Source organism: Cervus elaphus, chromosome 30 (assembly GCF_910594005.1).
Source record: "Cervus elaphus chromosome 30, mCerEla1.1, whole genome shotgun sequence".
NCBI classification, from domain to species: Eukaryota; Metazoa; Chordata; class Mammalia; order Artiodactyla; family Cervidae; genus Cervus; species Cervus elaphus.
The window spans coordinates 75671852-75690897 of NC_057844.1; the positions used below are offsets into that span (position 1 = coordinate 75671852).

The window sequence follows — 19046 nt, forward strand, 5'->3', positions numbered from 1 at the left end:
TGGGTTTGATCCCTGGTTAGGGAACAAGATCCCACATGCTGCAACTAAGACTTGGCAAAGCCAAATAAATAAATAAAAGATATAGGGTCACGAAATAAAGCAAACAAACAGAATACTAACATTGTTCACTACCTCACTTGTGAGACGAAGGTGAATTATTTAAAAATCCATAAATATTACCACAATCTGAATTTGAGGGTTGAAGTATACCCGAGCGACCCAATATTTTTTGCAGAAGTTTCAGGAAAAAGGCAAATATATTTAGCAACACAAAGGAGTGAATGAGCAGTAGTTTATCCAGACAAAATGGCATTATCTTGGTGAAAAAGTGAAAAACAGCCCCTGACTGGAGGAATTGGGCTGGTAATCACAGCTAGGCTCTGTTGAGTATAAATGATTTCAGAGAACATGGACCTCAGCTAGGCCACTCTGACCATGATCAAGACAAAACAGGGGCCTGTTGTAATTATGTTTAAACAACAGCAAAACCCTGAACATTGTCCAAACCACAAAATGACCAGACATCCCCCTGCTCAGGCTGAGAATAGTGCTTGCTGTTTCTTTACCAAGTATATAGCTTTAGCCTCAGTCTAGTCTGCCCTCCTTCTAGATAAGACTTAAGATAACCAGTCTTAAGAATTTCTCCTGCATCCTGGCAGCATCCAATCCAGAACAAAGCTCCAGTTCTTTAAACACTCCCCCAAACCATCCAGCGCAGTCCCTGAATCCTAAAATTAGTCCCTTTCTAACACCATCTTACTGAGAAACCCCATGTTGTATATCCTTCATTTTATCAAGCAGTAAACTCAATAGTGACAGACATAAGCCCTGGTGTGTTCCTCCTCGTGGTCTTTGTTTGGAGGGCATTGACACTGGATTCCCCAAGTGGAATAATCCAACAGCCTGAGACTATTTACTTGTCAGGACACTAAAAACAGACTTATCTCTCGGGTGAAATTACACTAGCCACAGACACTGAAACTGGTGGCTAAATGAAATGATTAATTAATAATTTAAAAAAAACCAGAGGAGTCAAGAAAAGGCACATTTATAGAGTATAAGTGGATTAGTGGTCCCTGAAGCTGTGTGTGGAAAGAGGGATTAAATGTTAAAGGTCTTCCTGTTTGGGATGATGTTCTAAACCTATATTACGGTGATGACAGCATAACTCGATAAATTTGCTAAAACTCATTAATTTGTATACTTAAAGCGAGTGATGAAAAGGGAATGGCAAAACACTTCAGTGTTCCTGCCTTGAGAACCCCATGAACAGTATGAAAAGGCAAAAAGATAGGACACTGAAAGATGAACTCCCCAGGTCAGTAGGTGCCCAATATGCTACTGGAGATCAGTGGAGAAGTAACTCCAGGAAGAATGAAGAGATGGAGCCAAAGCAAAAACAACACCCAGTTGTGGATGTGACTGGTGATGGAAGCAAGGTCTAATGCTGTAAAGAGCAATATTGCACAGGAACCTGGAATGTTAGGTCTGTGAATCAAGGCAAATTGGAAGTGATCAAATAGGAGATGGCAAGAGTGAATGTCGACATTTTAGGAATCAGTGAACTAAAATGGACTGGAATAGATGAACTTAACTCAGATCTTTTATCTACTTTAAACTCAGATTTTATCTACTACTGTGGGCAAGAATCCCTTAGAAGAAATGGAGTAGCCATCATAGTCAACAAGAGAGTCCGAAATGCAGTACTTGGATGCAGTCTCAAAAAAGACAGAATAATCTCTGTTCATCTCCACAGGAAATCATTCAATATCAGGGTAATTCAAGTCTATGCCCTGACCAGTAATGCTGAAGAAGCTGAAGTTGAATGGTTCTATGAAGACCTATAAGACCTTCTAGAACTAACATCCAAAAAAGATGTCCTTTTCATTATAGGAGACTGGAATGCAAAAGTAGGAAGTCAAGAAACACCTGGAGTAACAGGCAAATTTGGCCTTGGAGTACAGAATGAAGCAGGGCAAAGGCTAATAGAGTTCTGCCAAGAGAACGCACTGGTCATAGCAAACACCCTCTTCCAACAACACAAGAGAAGACTCTACACATGGACATCACCAGATGGTCAACACTGGAAATCAGATTGATTATATTCTTTGCAGCCAAAGATGGAGAAGCTGTATACAGTCAGCAAAAACAAGACCGGGAGCTGACTGTGGCTCAGATCATGAACTCCTTATTGCCAAAGTCAGACTTAAATTGAAGAAAGTGGGGAAAACCACTAGACCATTCAGGTATGATCTAAATCAAATCCCTAACAATTATATAGTGGAAGTGAGAAATAGATTTAAGGGACTAGATCTGATAGAGTGCCTGATGAACTATGGACAAAGGTTCGTGACACTGTACAGAAGACAGGGAGCAAGATCATCCCCAAGAAAAAGAAATGCAAAAAAGGCAAATGGCTGTCTGAGGAGGCCTTATAAATAGCTGTGAAAAGGAGAGAAGCCAAAAGCAAAGGAGAAAAGGAAAGATACACCCATTTGAATGCAGAGTTCCAAAGAATAGCAAGGAGAGACAGGAAAGCCTTCTTCAGTGACCAATGCAAAGAAGTAGAGGAAAACAGTAGAATGGGAAAGACTAGAGATCTCTTCAAGAAAATTAGAAATATCAAGGGAACATTTCATGCAAAGATGGGCTCAATAAAGGACAGAAATGGTATGAACCTAACAGAAGCAGAAGATATTAAGAAGAGGTGGCAGGAATACACGGAAGAACTGTACAAAAAAGATCTTCACGACCCAGATAATCACGATGGTGTGATCACCCACCTAGAGCCATACATCCTGGAATGTGAAATCAAGTGGGCCTTAGGAAGTATCACTATGAACAAAGTTAGTGGAGGTGATGGAATTCCAGTTGAGCTATTTCAAACCCTAAAAGATGATGCTGTGAAAGTGCTGCACTCAATATGCCAGCAAATTTGGAAAACTCAGCAGTGGCCACAGGACTGGAAAAGGTTAGTTTTCATTCCAATCCCAAAGAAAGGTAATGCCAAAGAATGCTCAAACTACCACACAATTGCACTCATCTCACACACTAGCAAAGTAATGCTCAAAATTCTCCAAGCCAGGCTTCAACAATACATGAATCACGAACTTCCAGATGTTCAAGCTGGTTTTAGAAAAGGCAGAGGAACCAGAGATCGAATTGCCAACATCCGCTGCGTCATCGAAAAAGCAAGAGTGTTCCAGAAAAACATCTATTTTTGCTTTATTGACTATGCCAAAGCCTTTGACTGTATGGATCACAATAAACTGGAAAATTCTGAAAGAGATGGGAATACCAGACCACCTGACCTGCCTCTTGAGAAACCTGTATGCAGGTCAGGAAGCAACAGTTAGAACTGGACATGGAACAACAGACTGGTTCCAAATAGGAAAAGGAGTACATCAAGGCTGTATATTGTCACCGTGCTTATTTAACTTATATGCAGAGTACATCATGAGAAACCCTGGGCTGGAAAAAGCACAAGCTGGAATCAAGACTTCTGGGAGAAATATCAATAACCTCAGATATGCAGATAACACCACCCTTATGGCAGAAAGTAAAGAACTAAAGAGCATCTTGATGAAAGTGAAAGAGGAGAGTGAAAATATTGGCTTTAAGCTCAACATTCAGAAAACTAAGATCATGGCATCCAGTCCCATCACTGCATGGCAAATAGATGGAGCAACAGTGGAAACAGTGGCAGACTTTATTTTGGGGGGTTCCAAAATCACTGCAGATGGTGACTGCAGCCATGAAATTAAAAGACGCTTACTCCTTGGAAGGAACGTTATGACCAACCTAGACAGCATATTAAAAAGCAGAGACATTACTTTGCCAACAAAGGTCTATCTAGTCAAGGCTATGGTTTTTCCAGTAGTCATGTATGGATGTGAGAGTTGGACTATAAAGAAAGCTGAGCACCGAAGAATTGATGCTTTTGAACTATAGTGTTGGAGAAGACTCTTGAGAGTCCCTTGGACTGCAAGGAGATCCAACCATCCATCCTAAAGGAGATCAGTCCTGGGTGTTCATTGGAAGGACTGATGTTGAAGCTGAAACGCCAATACTTTGGCCACCTGATGCGAAAAGTTGACTCATTGGAAAAGACCCTGATGCTGGGAGGGATTGGGGGCAGGTGGAGAAGGGGATGACAGAGGATGAGATGGTTGGATGGCATCACCGACTCAAGGGACATGAGTTTGGGTAAACTCTGGGAGTTGGTGATGGACAGGGAGGCCTGGTGTGCTGCAGTCCATGGGGTTGCAAAGAGTCGGACACAACTGAGCAACTGAACTGAACTGAAAGTGAGTGAATTGCTTGTGAAAATTATACCTCAATAAAGTTAACAACAGTAATTCCAGAGAAGACCAGCTACATAAATCCAGCAAACATTCTCTCTCTATAAGCAAACTATACAACAAGCTACGTTGTGAGCAGAAATTTGGTTGGGACATAAATTCAGAGCAAGTTGAACTGGCTATATGTGATTAGAATACCTCCATTTACATCACAGACACACAATCACTTCAGATGTGGAGTCTATACTTTAGTGTTTGCCTCTGCTGTTTTCATTTTTCTAGGTTCTGCTGGCCAAATAAGCATTCTTTTGGTACAATGCCACTTGTAGCCTACAGATCAGGTTATGTTGTCCTGGGAACCACTTTTCATCTTAAAACTTCAAATATCTCGGCTCTTAACTACCATGAGTTGTGTTTACAGCGTCCAGGCCAATTTTGTTTCCGAGTTGCAGTGTTCAAACAGGGAGGGAAGAGGACAATGGTTGACTTTTTGTCCCTATCACAATTTTATATCAGAAACGGAATGGCAATGAGGTGATTTTTATCTTATAAAAAAATTTCTACAGGCACACAACGAGCAGGGCAGAACTGCCTCTCTTTGCAACGTGACACGAAAGTAAGGCTGCCAGGTAAAACATATTCAAGTCCCACAGAATATTTTGGATGCACACAGACTTAAAAATTACCATTGTTCATCTGAAACTAAAAGTTAACTAAGATCCTGTATTTCATTTGCGAGTAGACATAGAAGCCCTGGGAATTGCAGAAAAACATACTGTCCAAATAACTTTGGCAAAAAAAGAGTGGAAGACCCAAACTCCAGGCTGTCAAACAGCCTTGCATCGGAGTTGGCAAAAGCTACCTGTAGCAGAGTAAAAGAGAAAAATCCGAAGTGTTACAGCCGAGTGAGAAATAGTAGTAGTCTTGGGAGGAAGGGCAGGATCACAGTCCAGGGAAGGATGGAAGGAGAACTTCATTTCTTATAATAATTTCTGATCAAGAATTCCCCACTCAGCCTTTCTACGTGGCAGCGGCCAGAGAGCAAGCGCCTACAAGGAAGGAGCTCCACTTTGCGGCCTGGGTGACGAGTCGGACGATTTTCCCACGCCAGTCCCAAGACACCTGGCAGGCGCACCTGCGCTAAGTAACCGAGAGAAGCCCGGCCAGACCGGATGCGGAAGTGAGGAGTGCGCTCCGCCACGCAGCCAAGCCCCGCCCCGGCCGCGCCCACCAGGCCTGGCCTCGCGGGGTGACGTGTCTGAACTGTGAAGGCGGAAGCGGGGACGAGGTCGCCCGGGTAGGAGTTAGCGAGGTGCGGCTGGCTGTTGGGTGTACGCACGCGCAGTCCTCGCAGTGGGCGGGCCAGATTGCGTCTGGAGCCGGGAGACCATTGTTACAGAGGCAAGCATCCCTTTTCCGGGTTTTTGCTGATGCTGAGCTCGGCGGATAGAGGTGGTGATGTGGGTAGGGAAGCGAGAAGACACGCCTTAGACACCCCCACTGCTGCGGGCTGGGTCTCCAGTAGCCTTTCGACGGCGAACCGTCAGCCGCCCCCTTTCTTTCCTCTGTGAATGGAGGAGGATAAACGCGTGTGGAAAACGTCAGGTTTCTGTCAGCGCCGAAAGTCTGTTGTTTTTCAGTCGCTCAAGTCGTGACTTTTTGCTATCCCAAGGACTGCAGCACGCCAGTGTTCCCTATCCTTCACCATCTCCCCAAGCTTGCTCAAACTCATGTCCTTTGAATCGGTGATGCGGTCCAACTATCTCATCCTCTGTCGTCCCCTTCTCCTGCCTTCAGTCTTTTCCAGCAGCAGGGTCTTTCCCAATGAGTTGGCTGATCGCATCAGATGGTTGAAAGTCTGTGACTGTCAATTCAGATCTAGAATTGATGTGGTCTGGCCAGTACCAATTCCAGTAGTGTTCCAGTTAGTAGCTCCTCCTTCGTGTTCTAGACGCTACTGTAAGCTCCCGGGGTGTAGAGCTAATGGGGGTGAGGGGTGGGGGGTGAGGCAGTCCACAAATAACCACGTTAATGCCAGGAAGCGGTAAGTGTTTTGGAGTGTCAGCGTTAAGCAGAAGAGTGGAATTGAGTGCTTTAAAGATTTTACAAGGTCGCTATTGTCAAGAGTGGACGCTGGGAGGCTATTGCAGGAAGTACACGTCCGAGAGAACTAAGATTTTGGCTTGGACTAGAGTGTAGCTGTGGATTTGGAAAGTATTGAAAGGACTTATCGTACTTAAGCGACCCAGCCAACACAACTTGTTGAAGGACTGTATGTGGTGAATGAAGAAGAAATTTAGGTTATCTTCTAGGTTTGGGGCTTGAGAAGCAGGTGATGTGCAAAACAGGAGGAAAAGGTTGGGATGGGGCCAGTGAGATAGTGAAGATCAAGTATTTAGTGGCACCGGATAAACAGTGGACAAGAAATGTTCATTTTTCTGCCCCTTTCTAAATGTAGAGAACATTTGCTTCCTCTTATTATATTGGAAATCTCTTTGACTTCAAGTATGGAAGTCTTTTCACAGCCCAAATAAATTCAACAAATATGTTAATTGATTTGCCCAAGGGAGAAGTGACCTAGACAGGATGCCACCGCTCAGGCCCCTTCAGCCTCCTACTCACACCCCCTCAACCCCAGCTTTCTTATAAAAATGGCTCCCTTTTCTCTTTCCTCTGCCATGCGCTTAACGTATATTCTGGCCCTCTCTCCCATCCTCCCTTAATCTTCCCAACAATCTAAAGAAGATGGACAACCTTTTTACTTCCCAGTTCTCCCTATTACCTGGAACTTGATAAATTAATTTGCCCAAGGTGCACGTTACTGGATAGTAGTGTTCTAAAGCTGCAGTTCTTCGTGGGCACTACTACCTCTGCAAGCAAGAATTCTTCCATTGTTCGGTTATCCCCACAGAATATAGATCAGTGGTTCTTAGCCTTTTGCTGGGTCATAGATTCCTTTGAAAATTTCATAAATGTTATAAAATTTCCAGGGGGGAAACGTGCAGATACTCAAAGAATTTAGATAGAGTTGCATGGGGCTCCACACTTTTCTGAATTATCCTCTTAGCAAACTTGCCCATTCTTGAATTCTGAGCTGGGGGTACATCTGGGTTATAATTCCTTGCTATGTGGTCTAAATTGATGCCTTCTTCTGCAGATTTGATTGAAAGTTAAACACGTCAGAGGAATGGACTTTGTAAACAAAAACTGTGGCCCATACTTCCAGTTCTGCAAGGACCAAGCCATTTGCTACTGCAGTCACCCAACAACAGTGCACCCTGAGGGGAATTCAGGATGGAGGAAAAAACAAGAATATTCTGTGCTTTGGAGCCTGGCTCTGGAGAGTTAAAATGTATATCTAAGGAATAATTTCACTGAACTCAGATGCTTGCATCTGCTCATATATACAAAAGCACTAAAGTCTTTAACTTGAGATGTCTATTCTTTGTGATTAGCAGTAACCTTTTGATATTGGCCTAGCTATTTTGTTCCAACCAAAAAACTCATATACATCCTGTCTCCTCCCTTACCTCTTGAGATCGGTTCTTCAGAGCTATCTGAGAGGGGGTTTTCTATGCTATGTTCCTCAATAAGGCCCCTGAATAAAACTTAAAACTTCCATGTTGTGTTTCCCCTTGTCACCAAAAGCAAGTTTCTCCTGGAACAATGTACCACACACACACACAAAAGTACGTCGTGACAGGCAGCGCGTCGCTTCAATAGGGAAAGTGACAAATTTGCTCAAGTATGATCATACCAGATTTCTATTTTGCATGAACTACATTTCTCACTGGGCTCTATAGAGTAGGCCCATGTCTTCTTTTGTAAAGAAATGTCAATCTCATCTTCCCCTACTTCCCTAGTCCCATGTTCCTCCCCACCTCATTTCCACTCACCCTTAAAGGGAGTCTTATTTAGTCTATGCAAACACTATGCAACAAACAAATTGTCCCACGCAAGGAGCCACTGCATCCAACATTGGGAACCGGGCCCTGCAAACACCTCTGAGTAGATACTTTAAGATTGGGGGCTGGTTTCTCCCCCCTTTTCTTCCTCATCCTGCGCCTAACCGTCTCCCAAACTTCTCCTTCCCTCCGCCAACTCAGCCTTCATCAGCAAGTACTTTGTGTAACATTCCAAGTCCGTAATGGGGGTTGGTGTGCTTCAGGCACTGAGGTGAAGAAAACAGTGGGAAAATAGGGCAAGGCAGCAAGCCTGGGGCGCTGGGCAAGTGAGACACGCTCCCCGACGCCCCAAGGGGGCTCCGGATCGGAATTTGGAATCGGAATGCGGGCGCTGGAACCTCTCTCGTAGCAACAGCCCCAGCCGGCCCGCCGAAAACATGGAAAGTGGATTTCCTCGCCGCTCCCTCCCGGAAACTCCCCGGGGCGCTCGCGGCCGCTCGCACGGAGCATGTGCGGGCGGCCTCGCGCATGCGCCGTCGAGGTCCGGGTCGGTTTCTGTTGCGGAACCCGCGGCGTCTCCTAGCGCCACCGGAACTCTCCGTCGCGGGGCCGGCCTCCCTCAGCTCGGGCGGCCTGCTCGTCGTCTCCGAGCCTCCCCCCGTCCCTCCTTCCCTCTCTTCCACCCCGCGGCTCGGCCTCCCTTTCCCCGAAACAGCCGTCATGAGCGCGAGGCTGCCGGCGCCGTGTCCCCCTCGGTGGTGGTTGCTGCTGCCGCTGCTCCTGCTGGGGGCGGCCCCGGGCCCGCGTCGGGGCGCCGCTTTCTACCTGCCCGGCCTGGCGCCTGTCAACTTCTGCGAGGAAGAGAAGAAGAGCGACGAGTGCAAGGTGGGCGCGGCCCGGCGGACAACACTCCCCTCACCCTGCCCTGGGAGGAACTGGGGTCCGAGGGGAAGGGGGCGTAGCCGCCGTGGGGCGGGAGTTGGGCGATCCGTGTCCCCCTTCTCAGAAGCGCGGGGCCGTGGGTCGGAGGCGGCTCCAGAACGGCCTCGGTGAGCGGCGGGGGTAGGTTTGTGAAGGACTCGGTGGGCCTCGGCGCGCCTCAGGCCCGACGGGGCCAGGTCGAGCGAGCAGGTGTGTGTGCGTGTGTGTGTGTGTGTGTAATAACTGGGGGCGGTGTGCTGCGCGCGGCGGTGAGCTGCGTGCGGGTCGGCGAGCGCTCCGCGGGTGAGAGGGTGTGTTCGCTTCACAGCGCCAAGGAAGGGGCCCCCGCCAGGTCTTGCAGGAACTTTTTCATCTCATGGCTTCCTCAGTTTTCTACTTTTCTGGAACCCTGGTCGGTTATGAGGACTTGTGCTTTCTAGGACTTGGGGGTGTATTTTTAACCTCACGATTATGAGTCGCTTCCTTATTTGTGGGGTTGTTACACCCAGAACCGTGTGACTTGCATTTAATAAAGAGTTGCTCTGATGGCTGAGACCGTTCATGTCTTAACCGTTTAAGTGTTAAAAAGTTTTTAGTATGCAAAAATATGTGTATAAGATCCCACTGTTTAGTTTCTCTAAGACGGTTTTGAACACTTAAAAGGAGCAGGCGACGTTTTCTTCCTAGGACAGACCTTGAAAACTTTGTGATCTCTTAACGACCTTAAACCCAAGGCTTTTCAGTTTTAACTACTTTGTAAAAGAGACGGAAGTAACCTGCTTTGGGGTTATTCGGAGTAGGGCAGGACAGTATACCTACGCAATTATTTTAGATGGCTAAAACTTACCCTTTGGGGCGCGAGAAAAGTCTTTGAACCGTTAATAATTTTAACAATTCAAATAGTCGTTCAGCAGACTTTTACAATCTATAAATAGGTTTATTTACTAAGTTTGAATTTTTTAAGCTGGTGTTAATTTTATTACTACTAGCTTTACTATAGTTGTGAATTTTGAGCTTATTTTAGGGCACTAAAGAAGCTGTTAAATTTTTCATGGCATTTTACAGTTTCTGTTTAAAAAATTGGATCTCTAAAAATGTCTAAAGATCTTTAAGTTTCACGCAGGTTAACAGCGCTTCAGTGCTGTAACTCTGGTACCTTGCAGTGCAAGGCGCTTTCACTCAGAGAGTTCTGACTGAAAAAAAAAAAAAAATAGTGCTTCCAAGCGGAAGAGAGAGCTAGTCCCACAAGCACACTAGTTTTTCCATTAAATATTTTAGTAACCAGCCTTTAAAACTTAGTGTTTGGTCTTTAAACTTAACAGCAATTGTGTATTGTATAACTCGAGCCGTTAGAGACAAAAATATTCCTGTCTCTCAGGAAACTCAAAGGTCATAAGCTTATGACAGATTATCAAAATGTGATGTTATAAAAGATGTATGTCCAAAGTGCTCTAAAACACAAACGAGGAAACATCTGTGGATTGGAGTCTTCAGGGAAAGCTGCAGAGAGGAAGTGACATTTGAGATGGACTTCAGATATGAGTATGAGTGAAATTTACAGGTGTTCTTCTAGTTAGGTAATTTTGTTTCCTCAACAGGTCCTTTAGGTAGCTACTTTGTAAACTTTTAAAATAGTAAATTCTTGATTAATTTCAGGGAGTCCTTTTTGGTGTTTTCATTCTCACAGATGTAGGGATAAAACAGGCAGGACAGATCATGTTTGATTTCTGAGATGTTTGGATTTCTTCTGTGTGGCCAAATGCATTCACATCTTGGTCAGTGGTAGCAAATCTCAGACCAGTACAAAGATGTACTTTTAGCAGTTTTTCCCTAGAATTTGACTAATTGGTTTAGGGAATTTAAAGTATACTTTAACATTTCTTCTCTTTGCCTCTCAAAGGAGACAAACAATAAACAGTCTAAACTTTCATTACATCAATCAGGGAATTAATAATTTTTTCTCATCATTCCATGTTTGTTAAGGAAGACAGTCTTCTGTATACAGTCAGAAAAATGGAAAGAACTTATTTTTAAAATTGGAACTGGAATTGTGAAATGGGAATAATTATAAATAATTATAATAATTATAAATATATTAAAATACATTAAAATTATAAATATATAAATATTATAATAATTATTATAAATGATTATTTCCAGAAGATGCCATTCAGTTCAGTTCAGTTGCTCAGTCGTGCCCGGCTCTTTGCGACCCTATGAACCACAGCACACCAGACCTCCCTGTCCGTCACCAACTCCCAAAGTCCACCCAACCCATGTCCATTGAGTTGGTGATGCCATCCAACCATCTCATCCTCTGTCGTCCGCTTCTTCACCTGCCCTCAATCTTTCCCAGCATCAGGGTCTTTTCAAATGAGTCAGCTCTTTGCATCAGGTGGCCAAAGTATTGGAGTTTCAGCTTCAAAATCAGTCCTTCCAACGAACACCCAGGACTGATCTCCTTTAGGATGGACTGGTTGGATCTCCTTGCAGTCCAAGGGACTCTCAAGAGTCTTCTCCAACACCACAGTTCAAAAGCATCAATTCTTCGGCGCTCAGCCTTCTTTATAGTCCAACTCTCATATCCATACATGACCACTGGAAAAACCACAGCCTTGACTAGATGGACCTTCGTTGACAAAGTAATGTCTCTGCTTTTTAATGTGCTGTCTAGGTTGGTCATAACTTTCCTTCCAAGGAGTAAGCGTCCTTTAATTTCATGGCTACAATCACCATCTGCAGTGATTTTAGGTTAGGAAATCAGGAGTTGGATGAACTGGGCAGGTCATTGATAACTATTTCCATCAGTTTTTTTCCCATCTGTAAAATAGAGATTATCATATATGCCTGTTATATGGTGGTCATGGTTTAGTCACTAAGTTGTGTCCCAACTCTTTTGTGACCCCATGGACTGTAGCCCACCAGGCTTCTCTGCCCATGGGATTTCCCAGGCAAGAATCCTGGAGTGGATTGCCATTTTCTTCTCCAGGGGATCTTCCTGACCCAGGGATTGAACCTGGGTCTCCTGCATTGTAGACAGATTCTTTACTGGCTGAGCCAATACAGACTGTTTATTATATATTCCCCTTGAAGGATATTTTGCCTTCACTAGAGAGAAAGTACAATATTTATCATTGTTGCAGTATTATACAATATTCATAGGTGTAGAGATGAATCAAGTTTATCTTGAGCATAAGTGTAATTTATGGAGTATAGTCTTTACATAAGCTGTGAAGTCCATGTCCTGTATCTAGCTCACTATGTATACTGAGAGACAGTCAAAAGAACCCTGAGGATTCAGTTATTTTCTCCTCTCAAAATTATTTTATGTTCACTTTATTGGCATAGAATCAGGAATCCAGTGAACATTAAAGCCTATTCATATTCTTCTAGCTTCTGATTTATGATATTCATTTACCTTTATAAATGGTATGACTGTGTTCTGTGGCTTTGTATGTGTGTGTGTGTTTTTTTTTAGCTTGCTATCGTTACATATACATTTGAACATCAACTTGGTGCACGTTTTCATGAGGTTTCTATTGAATATATAGTATTTCATTGTGTTAGTATACTATGGTTTAGTTTCTTGCTTACAGGGCATTTCAATTGGTCCTGATTTTTCTCTACTATAAGTAACATTGCTAGGATGTATTTAGCAGGAATTACTTGCGTATTCACAACTTACTTGATCAAAGGCAAGAAACAATTTTATAGCCCTATTTAATATCTCCAGGTTTTTTCCAAGGAAGATAGATTTGATTTACAGTGCCTGCATGCATGCTAAGTTGCTTCAGCCATGTCCTACTCTTTTGGACCCCATGGGCTCTGTCCTTGGGATTCTCCAGGCAATCATACTGGAATGGGTTGCCACCCCCTCCTCCAGGGGAGCTTCCTGATCCAGGAATCAAGCCTGTATCTCTGTCTCCTGCATTGGTAGGCGGGTTGTTCACCACTGACACCACCTGGGAGGACTGTCATGAGCTAAATGACTCCCTCTGTCTCTGTAGAATTTTATAGTTTTGTTTATAAATTTAATAGCTTTGTCATGGTACCCAAAACATTTTTTTAGTGCTGCATTACTTTTGCTGCTATTGACGTTTCTCTTTTTTTTCTCTTATTTTATTAGTTTTTGAAGCCACAGTATTAAAGAATTAAACCATGGTATTCCTTTCCTCTAGCATTTTACTTTCTTAAACTCAGGGGATAATGTGTTGACTACAATAAGTAGAATAAGTCCTGGTCAAGAGTGAATAGATCTTCACAGGGTAAAATGTGCAGTTAGCTTTAAACTGAGTCTTAAGTGTACTGAGTGGCATTCTAATGGCTAATAGCTGAAGATTAGTAAGCAGTTCTGGAGAAGGCAATGGCACCCCACTCCAGTACTCTTGCCTGGAAAATCCCATGGACGGAGGAGCCTGGTAAGCTGCAGTCCATCCTAAGAGTTGGACACAACTGAGCGATTTCACTTTCACTTTTCACTTTCATGCATTGGAGAAGGAAATGGCAACCCACTCCAGTGTTCTTGCCTGGAGAATCCCAGGGACAGGGGAGCCTGGTGGGCTGCCGTCTATGGGGTCGCTCAGAGTTGGACACGACTGAAGTGACTTAGCAGCAGCAGTGAGCAGTTCACCCTTGCTGCCTTTAACTTTCAAGCAATTATTTAATGGCTTGTGAATATGAATAAACTCTAGAAAACGTCTGTCACTTTTTTACTGTTTGATTTATAGATAATGTTCTTAGATGAAAGATTAAGATTTTCTTTCCTGTCTTAGATGAAAGATTTAAGATTTTCTTTCCTGTCTAGTAAGGGGAAATGACCAAATGTACCCCCTAGTGGTTAAGAAAAAAAGTTTAAATTGAATTAGTTTAACAACTTTTTTAATTAAAAATCAGAACCTCACTTTTAAATTTCCTTTCTTGGTAGTTATTTTTAGAAGCTTTTAATAAATTCTGTGTCTGTTATTTTGGGAGCAGTTGCATTTTATTTTAGAATTAGTCAAATTTAAGAAAACAGTTCTAAATGTTGCTCTGAACAGATACAAGAATGAACATTCATTTACTTGTTTTAACTTGACCATAGAGACAGTTTGGAGCTTTGGAAAATTTAAAGAGAAACTGCTCCCGCATCTCCCTCATTGCAGGCAGATTCTTTACTGTCTGAGCCACGAGGGAAACTCCTTTTTTTTTTTTTTGCATAAAATTATTTTAAAGCTGTGGTTGTTCATTATAGTGGATGTGAGAGCTAGGATTAGGAAAGCAAGCATGATTGATATAGATAAAATATGGTCCTACTGTCTGGCTCTCCATAGAAGGAAGCCCTGTAAGAGGTGTGTTCTTGAACATCTGAAAACCGCAGCCATGTGCTGCACATGCAGACACACGTAAGTTCTAGAAACTGGTCTGTGCTCTTTCAGCCTCAGAGCCCAGTTCCCGAAACCCCTACTTTGACTTTCCATTGCAGTTTACTATCGCCATGTCTTCTTAGCCCGTGTTGTACTGTAGTTAATTGTAGCTCCCATGTATCTGAGCTCTATGAGGCCATTCTTTGTTGCCATGAAAATTAACTAAGTATCTATGAAAAGCTTTGTAAGAAATTTGTGAATGTATTTTTCTCTAAGAGAGTTCTTCTTACTCTCACCTTTCATTCCATTTAGTGCCCTTTGCTAATAACAGTGATAGAGACTGCAGTCTGTATACTTTGTATGTGCCAGGTATGTATTAACCTTAGTTGATCCTCAGAACAGTCCTGTGGTTTTTAGATGGGGACCCTGAAGGCTGGGTAGGAGGCAGTGCCCTCCAGTCAGGACGAACGGAAGGTGCGGCTCCAGGAGCTGTGAGTCCGCAGCCTGGGCTCTTCCCGTCGGCCGAGCAGACGCCTCTTCCGCGGCCCCACCCTGCAGGTGCCCGACTGCTTGTGATCCTGGACCTGCACAGTTGCTGCACTTAATAACGAAAAGCTCTTCACCTATGTAATCAAATTTTAACCAGTCACATTTATGTCTCTTCCTTCCTTTGATACAGTCTAAAGTTAAAATTTTATTTTTTGATGGGGGAGCAGAAGAACCTCCTTAGGATCTAGGAGAGCAGCTTCTGGGCCCCGTTGGTGAGGTAACTCAGCATTTGTGAGTTCCAGCATGTCTGTTGGGATTTTTAAATTACATCCGCGTTAAGGTTTTCCTTCTTTAGACGTTTTCCTACTGTGGACTTCTCCATTATTAAAGTAGTTGAAGCTTCCATAGCTATGGCTATACCTTGGCTTTCCCCACTGGCTCGGCTGGTAAAGAACTGCCTGCTGATGAAGGAGATGCAAGAGCCAGGAGTTTGATCCCTGGGTCAGGAAGATCCCCTGGCAAAGGAAATGGCAACGCACTCCAATATTCTTGCCAGGGAAATCCCATGGACAGAGGAGCCTGGAGGGCTATAGTCCATGGGGTCACAAGAGTCAGAAATGACTTAGGGGGCGTGCACACACACTTGGTATCTCAGATCTTTTTGTGACTAGTCATTTATATTGGTCATTGTACAAAGTGACTTTTTTGGTTTTTTGGCCGTGCTGAGTCTTCATTGCTGCGTTCAGGCTTTCTCTAGTGTGGCAAGCAGAGCCTACTCTCTATAAATTGCTGTGCATGGGCTTCTCTTGCGGAGCACAGGCTCTAGGGCAAAGCGGGCTCGGTAGTTGTGGCCCACAGGCTTCATTGCTCCATGGCATGTGGAATCTTCCCGGACCAGGGATCGAACCTGTATCCCCTCCAGTGGCAGGCAGATTCTTAACCACTGGACCACCAGGGAAGTCCCCAAAGTCAAATTTCTTCCCTGAGATTTCTCTCTACCTTGAAAAACAATAGTAGGTATAAGATGGGACATATGTGATGGCAGTTGTAAAAGCAGAATCAAAACAAAGGAACTAGGAAATTGGAAATGCGGTCCTACAGCAAGGTGTGCCTTGAAGCCATAAAGTAGGGTGTAGTTGTGACCAAGGAGAAGGAAATGACAGCCCACTCCAGTATTCTTGCCTAGAGAATCCCGTGAACAGAGGAGCCACGGGATTCTCTAGGTGGGCTGCTGTCCATAGGGTCGCACAGAGTTGGACACGACTGAAGCGACTTAGCAGCAGCAGTTGTGACCCGAGTTGGGGTCAGAAGCGGAATGGGCTGATGGGGACTAGAAATAAAATTGTACGTTTGGGAGGAGAAGGATTTAGAAGGGGGACGATAGAACTCTATAAAAATATTTTCATAAAAGATTTCTTAGGGTGATGTTTTAATCGGTCTTGTTTTGTCTATGTCTTGCTTTAGGATTTACAGTCTCGCCTAGGATTACCCTGTACCTTTCTTACGTTGTCACAACTTTTCATGCTCATAAGAACTCATCTTGAGACAGTCTGAAAGTGGGGATGTTGAAAGTAACCTTAAGACTCTTCAGAGTCATGTCAGATTTTGGAGTTGGCGGTCTCTAAGGCAAATTTCCAGATGGAGATGCACTTAATTAACATATGGATGCGAAATAAAGATGTTTAGAATGGAAAATGACCTTAAAGTTAATCAAGTAAGCTCTCTTATAGCAATTGCCATTTTAATAAAAAAACAAACTAGATCCCATAGATTTAGAAAACTAACTCCTAGTAGCTACCCCCAGAACACATAAATAGCTTTGTCACTTTTTTCTTTTACTTCCTTCAATGAATGCCCTCTCTTCCTCACCTGGATTATAAATTCTTTAAAAGGCAAAGCATTTATGTGTTTTATATTATTATAGCATTCACAGTGTCTAATACAGGACATTATGGGCTTTGAATAAATGTGTTGAGTGAATGAATTTCTCATGGTTTTTCAGGATTTGTCGTTTTAAGTATTCTTCGGTTTTCACATACATTGCAAATTTTAGTATTTCCCCCTATTTATTACTTCTTTTGAAGTCATCTTTCCTGCTTCTGACATGTTTCCATGCTAAATTTTACTCTTTCGTCTTTATTTCATATTGCTTTCATTTGGCTTCTGTCACTTGATAATATGACTGAAGTCCACTCTTATCTTTAAAGCCTTTTCTTTTTCCAACTTTTAACTGCAGCAATTTTCAGAATTCAAGAGCTGAAAGAATAATGATCAGTATATCCACTGCTTAGCCCGCTAGAACCAGTGTCTGTTTAAATTTTCTTCTATTTGTTGTATCTGTGTGTGCACTTAACATTTTTTAGAGACAAATGTCATGTCTGTAGTGTACTTTTGCCCTTCATGAAACCACGTACGCTCACTAGCAGTCTTAACTTCCTTTCTCCTTTCTTGCGATTTTTAACATTTATCCTACTGTCGTATTATGAAGATCTAGTAATACTATTTTTATGATACTTATAATACTTTTGAGATTCTTTTTGATTGTAGCAGTCAATATTTAAAATAGAATGTTATAAATGTAGCATATTTACAAATATATTGTAAGTTGCTATATTCTGTGTGAAAAGGTCTCATTAATTTTAATTTACAGTTCTTATCATGCTTTATTTTTTTATTTTTTAAATTAAAAAAAATTCTTTTGTCATGCCCAGAGCATGTGGGATCTTAATTCCTCCACCAGGGATTGAACTTTCACCCCCTGCCATGGTCTTAACCACCGGACTACAAGGGAAGTCCCCTTAGTATGTTGTAAATGAGATGTCTTAAATTTTCAAAATCTCACAACTTAAAAAAGGGAGAATGAATGAAACTGTGGCAGAAATAGCCAAGATGAACTGAATATCCAAGGTGTGTTTTGATTAGTTTACCAGATGACAGGGAAGGGTCCATAATTTAGTGGTGATATCTATGATGGACCAACTTTCCTATAAAAGTAATTGTGGGGAAAAAAAAAGTAATTGTGGAAAAGTGTCAGAAGGAGAAAAGTGGAGGACTGAGAGCAGCAGAAATTAAAAGTGGTAGCAGCAGTTCAGTTTACTTGCTTTTCGGCAGTCCAGTTTTTGAACCTTTTTCTTTGTATTAAAGTAGAACAAGTAATCCCTAGGTCATAAGGTTATTATGAGAGTTGTGCTTGATAATTATTACCTTCCCCTTCCCTAGACTAATAGCCAAGAAGGGAGTAATGAATAGGCATAAACAGTAAATGAGAAGCCACTGTCCTTAGTATCCTTTAATGAGAGGGAGATGGGACAGCCTCTCCCAGAAACCCTCAAGGTTATCCTTACACTGATAGGTATTCAAATTGAAGAAGGTCCAGTTTCTCTTAAATAATAGATAATAATAGCTATCTTTAGCTTATAGTTAAGCATTTATTGTTATAGTTTAGTCATTAAGTCGTGTCCAACTCTTTTGTGACCCCGTGGACTCTAGCCTACTGTCCATGGGATTTCCCAGGCAAGAATACTGGAGTGGGTTGCCATTCCCTTCTCCAGGGGATCTTCCTCACCCAGGGATTGAACCCCTGTCTCTTGAATTGGCAAGCTAGTTCTTTGCCGCTGAGCCACCAGAACCCCCAGTTAGACATTTAACTTACTAGTTATTGTGTGACAACTATGAACCTGTATTGTTTTCTTTTTTGTTATTACATCATTCATTCTTCACGTTCAAAATTACTGGCCCATAAGCACGTGTTTGTTAACGGTAGACCGAGGATTGGAAACGAGCCCAGAACTCTAGCCCTATTCTCCCTCCCAAACTGAAGTCTTGTTCTCTGTTTGTATGTCGTGTGTTAATTTTTGTTTTTAGGTGAAAGATTTGTGGGAAGGATTTTTTTTTTTTTTTTTTGCTGTTTTGGAAAATTGTGTGGACAGCCCTCCACAAATTGTAGACATCCTTATAAATCACAAACCAAGAATGAAATATGTTTCTTAGGTGATGTTAACATTTTTGTTATTAGGAGTAGAATTCAAAGCTACTTTAACAGATCAGGAAAAATTGATAGGTAAATTTAATGGGATGTTGATACTAGA

General features: G+C 42.7%; 1 protein-coding gene across 1 annotated transcript in view; it reads left to right on the forward strand.

The window, feature by feature from the left end:
- Positions 1 to 8737: 8737 nt before the first annotated feature.
- Positions 8738 to 19046, forward strand: part of TM9SF2 (transmembrane 9 superfamily member 2) — a 51038-nt gene continuing 40729 nt past the window's right edge. Inside the window, exon 1 of the mRNA XM_043891844.1 lies at positions 8738 to 9091. Within this exon, the coding sequence (XP_043747779.1) occupies positions 8927 to 9091 (165 nt within the window). The 5' untranslated portion in view covers positions 8738 to 8926. The remainder of the gene's footprint in view (positions 9092 to 19046) is intronic.